This window comes from Hyperoodon ampullatus (assembly GCF_949752795.1).
Source record: "Hyperoodon ampullatus genome assembly, chromosome: 3".
Classification (NCBI taxonomy): domain Eukaryota; kingdom Metazoa; phylum Chordata; class Mammalia; order Artiodactyla; family Ziphiidae; genus Hyperoodon; species Hyperoodon ampullatus.
The window spans coordinates 95,510,976-95,524,423 of record NC_136916.1 but is presented as its reverse complement, the minus strand read 5'-3'; the positions used below and the strand labels follow the sequence as shown (position 1 = coordinate 95,524,423).

The window sequence follows — 13,448 nt, the reverse complement described above, 5'->3', positions numbered from 1 at the left end:
AATTGATAAAAAGCTAAAATAAATTCTTAAGACAAATAACTATGAAACCTGGACAGAAGTCTCCTTAGTTTCTCATCTTCCAGAAACAGCTTCACAAATCACTTGGAAAATCAGTCTAGAGGTAAATAATAAACCACATTTCCCATCCATCCTTGAAACTGATCTTTCTTGAGAAGTGATCAAACAGCACCTGTTGTTGAAGACAGCAATAAGGCCTGAACATGATACTCAAGCTTTGATTCTGGATCAGTTTGTTGGCTTGGACTGGTCAGGAGTCACTTCCTTCAGAATCTTCATAAGTGAATTTAAGCGAGTATGTGTTAACATTATCTTCTCTTTCAGCTGGGAAGAGAAATACATAGATTATCAGGGAATCTTAAATTTAACTCTCAATCTGCTGGTTCTAGAAGCCACTTCAGACTTAAGCTAGTGATTGGGAGCTGGCAATACTGCAACACATTTCAAAAGGACATCTGTTCTATTTCTGAAAGAATTTTATACAACAAACCTAGAGCATAATAAGGTGACAGATACAAAGTTTCATGTGGAAAAAGACCAGCCACTGCTGAGCATCACTGCTTCTAGTCTCCATCCTTCCTAGCCCTTATCACCAGTTTGGTGATAACTCCAAAACCTGGGGAGGAAGACAAGAATAAAGGGGGATAAGAAAGCTTGTGGAAACAGAAGCATTAATAAGTCTTTCCCTTTTTTTTCCAGTGGCAAGAATTTTTTTTTTCTAATTCTTTGTTCACAGTAACAGATACCTGTCTTTAATATTCTGCTAATCACCTTCAAGAGTAGCTCTGGTTGTCAGATTTAGAACAGATGTTTATGGTAGCTAATTTTCAATAGTTTTTTCAGCTTAGAATAGCTATACCTAGAACCAAACTTAGTGGTGTTACTCAGAATACAACCTGTACTCAGACTCACAAAGTTATCATGGATAAGTCTTCTGTTGAAGTTAAAAAAAAAAAAAAAAAAAAGATATTTCTGCCATAATTTGCATAGCACAAAATCTACTTTTTATGATCCAAGATACAAGAATACACAAAATTCATCAGGAAATTTTGCTTAAACAGGTCACTCTAGAGCCCATTAATCTTATTTGGGTGCTCTTGGACACAGTGAATCATTTTTGTTACTTTAAAGATTTTTCTTCAGTCTTTAGCGTTCAACATTTTTACTGTGTGTTGGGGTATAGTTCTCTCTGCATTTATCCTACCTGTGCTTGTTGAGCTTATAGACATGTAGATTGTCTTTTATCAGATTTGGGAAGTTTTCAACCATTATTTCCTTGAACATTTTTTCTACTTTCTCTTTCCCTTTTGTACTCCCATTACCAAAGCATATTTAGGTGTGCTTGATGGTGTCCAACAGGTCTCTTAGACTGTTAATTTTTCTTCATTCTTTTCTTTTTTCTTTCTTCTTCAGATTGCAAATCTCATCAGTCTATCTCCAAGTTCGCTGATTCTTTGCCCAATTCAGATCTGCTGTTGAGCCTCTCTGGTGAATTTTTCATTTCAATTGTTGATTGTATTTTTGGTTTTTTTTAAATTTTATTTTTTTATACAGCAGGTCTTTATTAGTCATCAATTTTATACACATCAGTGTATACATGTCAATCCCAATCTCCCAATTCATCACACCACCACCACCACCCGCTGCCGCTTTCCCCCCTTACTGTCCATACGTTTGTTTTCTTGTTGATTGTATTTCAACTCCAGGATTTCCATTTAGGTGTTGTTTGTTTTTTAAGCCCTTTTAAAAAAATTTACTATTCCTTTTTAATCTTTGGCTGCGTTGGGTCTTCGTTGCTGTGCACGCGGGCTTTCTCTAGTTGTGGTGAGCGGGGGCTACTCTTTGTTGCAGTGCGCAGGCTTCTCACTGCGGTGGCTTCTGTTGTTGCGGAGCACAGGCTCTAGGCACATGGGCTTCAGTAGTCGTGGCTCACGGGTTCTAGAGCACAGGCTCAATAGTTGTGGCACACGGGCTTAGTTGCTCCGCAGCATGTGGGATCTTCCTGGACCAGGGTTCAAACCCGTGTCCCCTGCATTGGCAGGCAGATTCTTAACCACTGCACCAATAGGGAAGCCCCTTTTGCACATACTTTTAATTGCTGCTTTGAAGGCTGTGTCTGCTAAGTCCCAACATCTGGGCCTTTTCAAACAGTTTCTGATGCCTGTATTTTATCCTGTGTATGGGTCATACTTTTCTTTGCATGTCTCCTAATTTTTATTGAAAACCAGACATTTTAGATAACATATTAAAGCAATTTGGGATATTAAACATCCCCCTACCTCCACCCCATGTCCTGGCTTGTAGTGGTTATTTTTTGCTTATCTGTTTAGTAGTTGGCTTGACTATTTCATTGATGTCTTATTTCCCTCACAGTGTGCAGCTTCTGATGTCACTCCTCGGAGGACAAAGCCTTGGGCATGTGCAGTCACCCTGGGATGACAGTGGATTTAGCAGGGCCTTCTTTGACTCTCTTTCCCTGAGCTCTGTGTAAACTGGATGCCTTTGTTGATATCACACCCAGCTATTAGCCTTCACTAATTTCTGGCTGACCGCTCTATTTTGACAGTGCCCTGGGACATAAATTGCTCCACAGTCTAATCCAGTTAAAATCAGACCCATTTATACGGGGGTAGTCTTTAAGGCCAGTCTTCTTTTGTCCCAACCCCAGGAGGGCTCTTATTTTAGCTGTCTGTTTCCCGGATTTTCTCTTATAAATTTCTAACTTGTCCATGGTTTAGCTTATTGTTCATATGGACTATCAGCTTCCTCTTAATTGCTCACCACCAAAATCTCCATTGTTTTGGGTAGAATCCTTAGACTTGAATATCCCCACACCCTGTTCCAAATAAAGTTAGTTCCCTTAGGAAAGCTTCAGAGCTCTTTTTTTTTTACGATCTACCTCTTAATATGGGCTCCCAAGCTGGGGTGGGGTAGTGTCTCTCAGAGTAACACCCCTGCTTTACCAGCAGGGTGCTGGGCAGAGGCAGTAGCTTCTGGTCTTCTCTGCTTGCATCTGTCAGCATGAAGCCTCTGCCCTACAAGCAATCTGGGACAAAACTGACTGGGCTCCTAGTACTCTTAGACTATTGTGCCAGTGGTAGAACTTGCACACTACAAATGGCTGTTCTTGCCTAGAATAGAGCTTCTGATGAGAAGTGCTGGTAGCCTGCCCCTCCTGGGAAGATACCACAGCCCTAAACTGAGAGCTAGGGAAAAAGGATCCCTGTGCTCTTGGCTGCATTTGCCCAGATGGAGCCTCCCTCCCTCTGAGCTGGAGGGGCAAGGGAGGGAGGGAGTAGGTTGTGGCTCAAATGCCACAGGTTTTCGCTGCTCTTACCAAGGTTTAGTAGATTTTCTTCAATAAATATCTCTTCATTTGCTTTAAGCCTTGAGGAAAATTTCCACAGACTTAAGATGGCTGTTTTCTTTATAATTTTCTTCGGTTATGGCTGTTTTGTTGGGGAGGGGTCCATGAAGCAACTCCGGCCACCATTCTAGAAGTTATCTCCCATACGAATTATTTCTAACCACAGTATTTACTGACCCTGCTCATCAACTTAGTTGCTCAGAGCAAGGGTAGGCGAACTATGGACTGCAGGACAGCCTGCTGCCCATTTGTTTTAATAATGTTTTATTGCTCCAAAGCTATATCCATGTGTTTATATACCGTCTATGTCTGCTTTTGCACTACAATAGCAGAGATGAATAGTAGAGACTGAATGGTCTAGCTTAAGACATTTGTCGTCTGGTCCTTTACAGAAAAAGTTTGCCAATTCCTGGCTTAGAACATGGTTTCATGAGCTTAGTTAATTATGCAAAAAAAGAAAAAAAAAATCACTGTTCCCCTGTCCTAAAAGTTACTTAAACTTTGAAAAGTAAATGCCCTGGTTACTAAATGTGTAATTACCGAGGAATAAACTATTAACGGTGCTAAAAACAAAACCAACAGTAAATTCTAAGGTTGTTCTTCCGCCGGTAGTAAAGTTGTAGCCAAATTTCCACTCAGAATGAGCCAGCAAGCTACTGAAAGTTCCTTTCTTCAACTGGAAACCATGAAACACTAGTAAAGCCCATTTAAGTAAGAATTCTTAATGATGGTTTCAGCACTCTTTTTCCTCCAAGCTATCTAAGCATGAGGTGCTTGCAAAGGGGAAAGACCTATGAAGGATGATGGTGTCCATACCCAGCAGAGAGGAGGAATAGGAATGTGGAGCTCAGCAGCTCTCCACCTCCTCCTGAACCAGACTTGACAATATGGCTTTACTATTTTGCTTTGTGTCACAAATTCAATAACCAGGTATAAAGAATTACTGGCGTATTCACCATTTCACTGCCTCTAAATTCACAGGTACAGATTATTAGGAATTGCCTATATTAAAGGAAACACACAACCATCATGAAATTTTACCTCTGCAACCTTTCCTGGTAGAGATACGTTGTGAATATCCATCTCAGATGCGTTTACTATGGCTTTTGTTTTTAAGAGGTAGCTAAGTAGAAAATATAGAGAGAAAATATTAGTACCATACCACAGTTATAGTTATCAAGGAACCAAACTTGCAATATCTCTCAAGCAAAGATTGCCTTCTTGCTTATTTCAAGATTCATAATGTATTTTGTAGGAAAAATATTCTCAATTAATAAGTCATCACAGGCTTCCCTGGTGGCGCAGTGGTTGAGAGTCCGCCTGCCAATGCAGGGGACACAGGTTCGTGTCCCGGTCCGGGAGGATCCCACATGCCGCAGAGCAGCTGGGCCAGTGAGCCATGGCCGCTGAGCCTGTGCGTCCGGAGCCTGTGCTCCGCAACGGGAGAGGCCACGACAGTGAGAGGCCCGCGTACCACACACACACAAAAAAAGTCATCAGAGGGACTTCCCTGGTGGCACAGTGGTTAAGAATACGCCTGCCAATGCAGGGGACACGGGTTCGATCCCTGGTCTGAGAAGATCCCACATGCCTCAGAGCAACTAAGCCCGTGTACCACAACTACTGAGCCTGCACTCTAGAGCCTGCGAGCCACAACTACTGAGCCCACGTGCCACAACTACTGGAGCCCGTGCTCTGCAACAAAGAGAAGCCATTGCAATGAGAAGCCCCCGCTGGCCTCAACTAGAGAAAGCCCGTGCGCAGCAACGAAGACCCAATGCAGCCAAAAATAACACAAAAAAATATATAATTTTTTACATATTAAAAAAATAATAATAATAAGTCATCAGAGAGACCCTGTGCCTCATCTCACCCCTTGCCAGCCCAGAATACATGATTTAAAATTATCCTAGGACAAACTAAAGACAAAAAACCAGGGTCATATGAATAACTGTGATAAGTATAAGCCTCATAACTCTACCAGTAGATGGTGTAGCACAGTTAGAAGAAAAGTAACCACAATTGTGACAAATACTGTTGGTTGCCTACCCCAGAGCCATTCCTCAAGTTTTTGTTGCTAACAGAACCCAGATTTTGTTTAGGGCAGCAGTGTGTCCAGTCCTAAAAGATGAATCATAACTGTTCTGGGCCAACTGTGGCAATCTTATTCCCTACTGTCACATATTTGCTTTCCCAGCTTAAGGCAACCATGTGACATAGTTGTGCCAATGATAAGGAAATTTTTGCTGATAAAAGAAGACCATTCCCTGTGTTCCCACACTTACCATATCCTTTTCCTTCCAGTTTTGGATGCTACTATTTATGGATGTAATGCTTATACTCGCAGCATCCAAGAGGAAAAGGCCAAGAGAATCAGAGATGCTGACCCAGAGCCCTGTCATGGCTGAGCGACTAGAACAATCCTGGAGTGGCCAACTGCCCCACACTGTACTTGTTAAAGCCACTCTTTGGTTTTCTGTAACTAGCAACCAAATTCATTCTGATACAGACATAGATTTATCACATTCCCAGACTCATGCTACCTATACTTTCCCTTTTTTTAAAAAAAATTTAATTTTATTTATTGACTGAGTTGGGTCTTTGTTGCTGCGTGCGGGGCTTTCTCTAGTTGTGGCAAGCGGGGACTACTCTTCATTGTGGTGCACGGGCTTTTCATTACAGTGGCTTCTCTTGTTGAGCGCAGGCTCTAGGTGTGCGGGCTTAGTTGCTCTGCGGCGTGTGGGATCTTCTCGGACCAGGGCTCAAACCTATATCACCCGCATTGGCTGGTGGATTCTTAACCACTGCGCCACCAGGGAAGTTCCCTAATGTCTACTTAATCAGAAAGAATATACTGACCTTTGAGTCCAGCTCCTCATTTTGATTAAGAAATTACTTAAAAATCTCATAATGCTTTTCAAATTTATATTAAAAATTTGTGTTACTAAAAGCTTATTTCCCTCAGCAAAAACTCAATTACAGGTTGGCTGGAATAATTACTTAAAACTATTTCTAAAAAAGATTCGAGGTTATGAATAGCACACATTTAGGGATACTTTTCCCTGTGTCTTTAAACTTAATTCTAAATAGAAATTATTTAAGAATGAACTAGAAATTGAAAGTAAAATATCAATCCATCTCAAGTACATATATCCTGTTGAAAATCAGCATTGAGGGACTTCCCTGGTGGTCCCCGGTTAAGACTCCACACTCACAATGCAGGGGGCCTGGGGTTCGATCCCTGGTCAGGGAACTAAATCCCGCACACCACAACCATCCACGCGTGTGCCGCAACTAAGACCAAGTTTAGCCAAATAAATAAATAAATAAATGTTTTTTAAAAAAAAGAAAAGAAAATTGGCATTGAAGAACAAACAGTGTACCTAATGTGCACTGAACAACCTCATGGTAAAGAATGGGCTTTATTTTTTTATTTATTTATTTTTTGGGGGGGCTTTATTTTTAAGGTTGTTTGTTTGTTTTTGCAGAGTCTTAACCACTGGACCACCAGGGAAGTCCCCACTATTTATAAGTTTTATTGCTCTTGTCCTCCATAGCTCAGCTAGAAACACCCATCTAAGCGCATTAAATGAGGAAAAGGAAACTTTCTGTTTTATGAATGGAAATTAAGCTTTGGAGTTAAGACATGGACTCAATTCTCAGCTCCTCCACATCTCCAAGCCCCAGTTTTCTTACATTAAGAACTCAGGGGCTTCCCTGGTGGCGCAGTGGTTGAGAGTCCGCCTGCCGATGCAGGGGACAGGGGTTCGTGCCCCGGTCCGGGAGGATCCCACATGCCGCGGAGCAACTGGGCCCGTGAGCCATGGCCGCTGAGCCTGCGCGTCCAGAGCCTGTGCTCCGCAACGGGAGAGGCTACAACAGTGAGAGGCCCGTGTACCGCAAAAAAAAAAAAAAAAAAAAAAAGAACTCAGTAGGGGGAAAAAAAAAAAGAACTCAGTAAGCATAGTAAGCATAGTACAATACCTGACACAAACTAGGTCATCAATGGCTGTTTTTGTTTCTAATAACAAAGAAAAGACTTTGATGGATGTTTCAGTTTGTTGCAATAAAAGAAAAGCTTAAGTAAAAAGTAGAATTTAGAAAGATAAGAAATATCCAAAGTAATTCATGAGAAGGAACAAACAATAGGGAATTTTTTCTGACTTTATGAGGCCACATGGTCATTATTTTTTACTTTTCTTTGTGTATCTGCTTCATTCTCCTTTTTCTCTAGACAAAATTTCTCTGCATTTACATGCACAACATAGAAAATATCTACCCTAAACCTAGAGCTTTCACTTCCCAACTTCAGCACCAGTTCAATCTACAGATGACCAATGTCTCTGGGTCTTTATTTCAAATTCTTAGGGTAAAAAGCCTGATTGGCTTAGCTTAGGTCAGGTCTATTCCTGATTCCATCACCTGGGAGTGGTATCACACAGGATAACAAACATGGCCACAAAGTCCCACACTATGGGAGGGAGACAGGGGCTAGGCACAAACCCCAAAAGTGTCTACTACAGCATTATTTTGCAAAAACTTACCTTCCAAAAGTTCTTGGAATGAAAGAATATCCTCTCAGTTATTCCATGGTATGATTATTAACACATGGTATGATTATGAGACATCTAAAATGATCATAATGTTATAAGACTGTGTTTTGGTCCCATTGCCATCTTTTTTGTAAGAAACAGTACCTGGCTTTAGCATTTTCTCTGGTACAAACATTCTGTCTTTTCTTGAAGATGTTTTAAAATTTATTTGATAAAGCATATCTAAGTCTACTTACCACACCATTTTGTCAGTGGAAAGGCAGAAGTGACCTCTCAAGGCAGCAAGGGCAGCATGAGTAGAATACAGATGGAAACCAATGGGAATCTCACAGGAACTACAGAATAAAAGGTTGTAAGTGCTGGGAGGAAAAAACAGGATATGGGTTAAGAAAGAAAATCAGAGAACAAATATAAAATAACTCACGTTATGGACTCATTCCTAAAAAATAGGCTATAGTAGGAATGAGACTAAGGAAATGTCACATTCAAGAAAGGTTAACTCAGAGATTATAGATACCCTTGTGGATTCTGGCCACAAAAGCCATCATATGATATATAATTGTCATTTCACTGAAGTAATTTATATCTGAAAGCAGAAAAAGAGCTAACAAATCAGATTAACATTTAAACAGGGACCTCCCTGGTGGCTCAGTGGTTAAGAATCCACCTGCCAATGCAGGGGACACAGGTTCAAACCCTGGTCCGGGAAGATCCCACATGCTGTGGAGCAACTAAGCCCATGCACCACAACTACTGAGCCTGCGCTCTAGAGCCCGTAAGCCACAACTACTGAGCTCACGTGCTGCAACTACTGAAGCCCGTGCGCCTAGAGCCTGTGCTCCGCAACAAAGAGAAGCCACCTCACTGAGAAGCCCATGCCTAGCAATGAAGGGTAGCCCCTGCTCGCCACAACTAGAGAAAGCCCACAGGCAGCAATGAAGACCCAATGCAGCCATAAATAAATTTATTTTAAAAAAAAAACAAAAAAACATTTAAACATATAAAACTACACATGACCATATAAATTAGCTACCATTAAGCCAATTTCCAGTTAAAGTAAAACAATCAAATCGATTAGGGCTTATTAAGCAATTTATTAATAGAACTCAAATCAGGTTTTGTTTTGTTTTTGCAGATATAACAAAAAATAAAAAAATTACCCAGATAAAATGCAAAAGAAAGAAAATAAATCGTATTGTCCTAGCAAGCTATTTTATTTTCCTTTATCCTTTGAAAGATTACTGGATGAGGAATCAGGAAACGTGGATTTTAGTTCTAGTTACACCATGTGGGTAAGTCACTTACCTTATTTGCTGGTATATAAGACAAATCCAAATATTACAAAAAATATTTAAGAAAAAATTAACTTTCATCATTCATGTACTGAAAGCAATTTAAAGTGGTTTAGTAAGGGAAAAAATTATCTGTATAAACATACTATATGCAGTAAATGAGTACTAATAAAGTATAATAATTGCATGGCTAAAAATAGATTCATGTCAATGGACACTAAAGACCAAGCAACAAAATATAAATTTACTGGTAAATGAAGTCCCACACCACACATGCAGTACTGTATTTTTGTGACTATGTTACCAAAAAGCAAGCCATGAAATAAAGTTGCATTTTTATTAATTCCTAAGTAGGAATTAATTATATCAGACAAACCACAGTACCTGTAGACAAATATCTGTAGAAACTAATAAATGGGACAGAGCTGGGACTTCCCTGGTGGCGCAGTGGTTAAGAACCTGCCTGCCAATGCAGGGGACACGGGTTTGTTCCCTGATCCTTGAAGATCCCACATGCCGCGGAGCAACTAAGCCCGTGCACCACAACTACTGAGCCTGCACTCTAGAGCCCGCAAGCTACAACTACTGAGCCCGCATGCCACAACTACTGAAGCCCGCATGCCACAACTACTGAAGCCCCCACGCCTAGAGCCCGGGCTCCGCAACAAAGAGAAGCCACCGCAATGAGAATCCCGTGCGCCGCAACAAAGAGTAGCCCCCGCTCGTCGCAACTAGAGAAAGCCCGCGCGCAGCAACCAAGACCCAACGCAGACAATAAATAAATAAATAATTGTAAGTGTCTTTAAAAAAATAAATGGCACAGAGCAAAATGTAAAGAGATCCCAAAATTATGCTTAGCATGTAACATATAACAAATATTTCATTGAATATTAGTCTGCTAATGGCCCAGGAATGAAGGTTTGCATCACACCAGGTAAAGAACTATGATCATCTGAGTGCCTGCTGAAGGCAATAGGAATACAGAATGGGTAGTGGAAGAGGGTGGTTATAAATACCAGCTATGACCATGTGACCAGTTACAGGAATGTAATTGTCATGAATATCTCCTCCTTATTTTGTTATGAATAGGTTTACATGTATGTGCGTGTTTGTTTTCTTCCCTTTTCCCTTATATAACATAAGATGTACTGACTTTGTATTATAGTATTTAAGTATTAATTTTACATCATAGTATTTAAGCTATGAGATATCAAGGAGAAAAGTAAGTATCACTTAAGGACTTTATCTCCTTTTCTGGAGGAGGGTTTAGTGCGTTTTTAGTTGTATGCAAGATAGCTGTAACATGTTAGGAAGAATTATGACCTTGTTATTGTCTTTATTTGGAGATTAAGTATGGGTTTAGGAGATGCATGTGGATGCCAGGTTAACACGTAATGATTAAATTTATGTGTCAGCTTGACTGAGCCAAAGGGTGCCCAGTTATTTGGTCAAATGTTATTCTGAATGTGTTTATGAGTATGTTTTTGAATGAGAGTAATATTTGAATCAGTAGACTGAGTAAAGCAGTTTGCCCTCCTTATCGTGGGTGACCCTCATCTAATCAGTTGAGGACCTGAGTAGAACAAAAAGGCTGGCCCTCTCATGAAAAAGGGGAACTCCTCTTGCCTGACTGCCTTGAGTTGCAACACTGATCTTTTTTTCCTGCCTTTGAACTTGAACTGAAACGTTCAGCTCTTCCTGGCTCTGGAGCCTGTTGGCTTTTGTACTGGAACTTACACCTTTGGCTCATGGATCTCAGGCCTGTGGACTTGGACTAGAACTAAACTAGGACTAGAACTCTGGCTCTCCTGTGTCTCCAGCTTATCAACCTGTCTCTTGGGACTTCTCACCCTCCATAATCTAGTGAGCCAATTCCTGACAATAAGTCTCTTCCTGCTGAGTCCCACGGCTCTCCTTATTCCAAACACATGGAACTTTCTGTCCAGTGTTTTATAAACCATCTAGATCTGTACTGTCTATTAAGAATGCAAGCCACATAAGTAATTTTACATCTTCTATTAGTTTATCTTCAAAAAAAAGTAAAAGAAACAGGTAAAATCAGTTTTAATACATTTTATGCTACCCAATATTCAAAAACATCGTAATCAAGGGAATTCCCTGAGGGTCCAGTGGTTAAGACTCAGCACTTTCACTGCCCTGGGCCTGGGTTTGATCCCTGGTCTGGGAACTAAGATTCCCACAAGCCATGCGGCGTGGCCAAAAAACAACAACAACAAAAAAAACCCATGTAATCAGTACTTTTAAATTATTCAATGTTTTGGGCCAAGTTTTCAAAATCTGGTGTGTATTTTGCACTCACAGCATACTTCAATTCAGAATGGCCACCTTTTAAGTGCTCAATAGCCACCATGTGGCTCGTGGCTACAGTACTGGGCAGCACAGGTCTAGCGAGATGTGCTTCCCTCTAAGATATTCAGAGAGCTTCTGCCTCTGGCCCCAAATGAACCAGTTCCAAGCAGGCCATCACTCCTTCCCTCTCTGTTTCCTTTGGGTGGGAAGAGGACACTCCTGCAAGGATAGGGAGTGTCTTTCAGTTAGGAAAGAGGAGCTGCAGAACTCTTCCTGATTACTGAGTACAGCAAATAAGAATTCCTATACAAACTCTACTTAACATTAAAATTGAACCAAACTGTGGTCAGAATGAATTGTCTTGCTGTTAAAACCAACACTGAAAATTGAGTACTACTGAATTCAACTGAATTCAACTGAGTACTTTGTTGTCACTTGTAAATCACACTAGTCAAGATGCAAAGTTTACCAGGCAATATTCAAGTAACTTTCCACCTGTGTTTTTCCCCAGGTTACAGCAGAATTAATCCTGCCATAACCTATTACAAATTCCAGGTTAAATGAAAACTTGTAATTCCTAGTTATGTCAAAGGATTGTAGTTTATGGTAAGTGATTCTCACTATACAGTTAAAGGTAATTTTCTTCTTTTTCCCCTACTAGACATAACTTTCTTAAACTCACTTCACTTGCACAACCCACTAGGGAGATGTGGCCCTCAGAAAGACCTTAAAACCTACACGCAAATATCTTTTCCATTTCATTAATACATCAAGTTCGTACAAGACTCAGTCAAGTAAAGGGAGCATCCTTCCAATACATTGTATGGATGGAACAGACTTTTATTCCAGTGCAAGATAGGAATAAACTGTTTTCTCCTCGTACAAGTCGGTTCCACGCTCCTCAGTCTCATTAAGTCAGGGAATGACTAGAGATCTATCTGGAATTCTCAGTACGTACCTGCCTTTGAGCGAACCGTCAATGCCAACTAGGAAGGGAGCCTCCAAAACTACATTATTTGTGACTCCTAGGAAGACAAACACGGGTCAGAATGACTACCTGTGAGGCATTGAAAGGGAAGAACTCTCCCCTCCAGAAAGACTCATCATGGCCACAAAAATAATGAAAAGTGATTCGCCCCCGACCCCTGGCAAAGGAGTTAATTTCCTTCCAAATTTTCATCCCGCTTTCCTCCCAGCCGGCTCCCAGCCACCCAGTAAGAAAGCGGCAACGCTTTCCAGACGCCGTGCCCACTCACTGGAGAAGACCACGGCTCCAAGGGACCCCGACAGGTCCCAGGCGAGGTGCACAGAGTCAGCGAGCACGGCGTGGCACTGCGCACACTGGAACACAGCGCACCTCTCGGGCTGCAGCCACCATGGCAGCCGTGGGCCGGAAGACGGCTCCTCCGGCCCCAGCCCGGCGGGGCCGAGTGGCGAAGACCCTTTCACCACCTGCGTGTCCCACTCCATGGAGGTCGTAAGAGAAGGTTCATCAATCGTCTTCTTAGCGCCATCACAAAAGTTACCCCGCGGCTGCTTTGCAAAGCGCGAGCGATGCCTCCGCGGCCGAGCCGCCATCTTCTTGCAGCTGGCGCCTCAGTTTCAAAGACGCACCATGCCCCGCCCCAAGCTTGGTTCCTGGGTTCTCACTGGACAACGTGAGCCGGGTGGGGCTCTGCCGCCCACTCGTTGCCCGGACACGCCTTTTGGCGCCTTCGTGTTGGTGAGGGATGGTGAAGAACTTGCGTCTGGTGGAGGGGAAGTCTGCCTTTCTATTGGTCAACACCAGGAGACCCCGCCTTTGAGGTATTTTTAACCAATGGAAGTGCAGCTTTCTCAATTTAAACTCTGTAACATTGGGTTTGGTCAACGCTTAGAGCGGCGCCAGAGTTTTGAAAGGCGCTCTTG

The 13,448-nt window shown here is 41.8% G+C and overlaps 1 protein-coding gene across 2 annotated transcripts; it reads right to left on the bottom strand.

Annotated features, from left to right (window-relative positions):
* Nucleotides 1–246: 246 nt before the first annotated feature.
* Nucleotides 247–13,173, bottom strand: OIP5 (Opa interacting protein 5; the record flags this gene model as incomplete). 2 transcript variants are annotated; one of them, XM_079699837.1, is made up of 5 exons in its annotated part: nt 247–342; nt 4,427–4,508; nt 8,175–8,297; nt 12,499–12,565; nt 12,797–13,173. In XM_079699837.1, 5 exons carry the CDS (start codon nt 13,116–13,118, stop codon nt 247–249), a joined length of 690 nt encoding a protein of 229 aa, XP_079555963.1. The 2 variants fall into 2 exon arrangements, with proteins under 2 accessions (XP_079555963.1, XP_079555962.1); XM_079699836.1 differs by lacking the exon at nt 8,175–8,297 and having other exon boundaries at nt 12,797–13,118.
* Nucleotides 13,174–13,448: the final 275 nt, after the last annotated feature.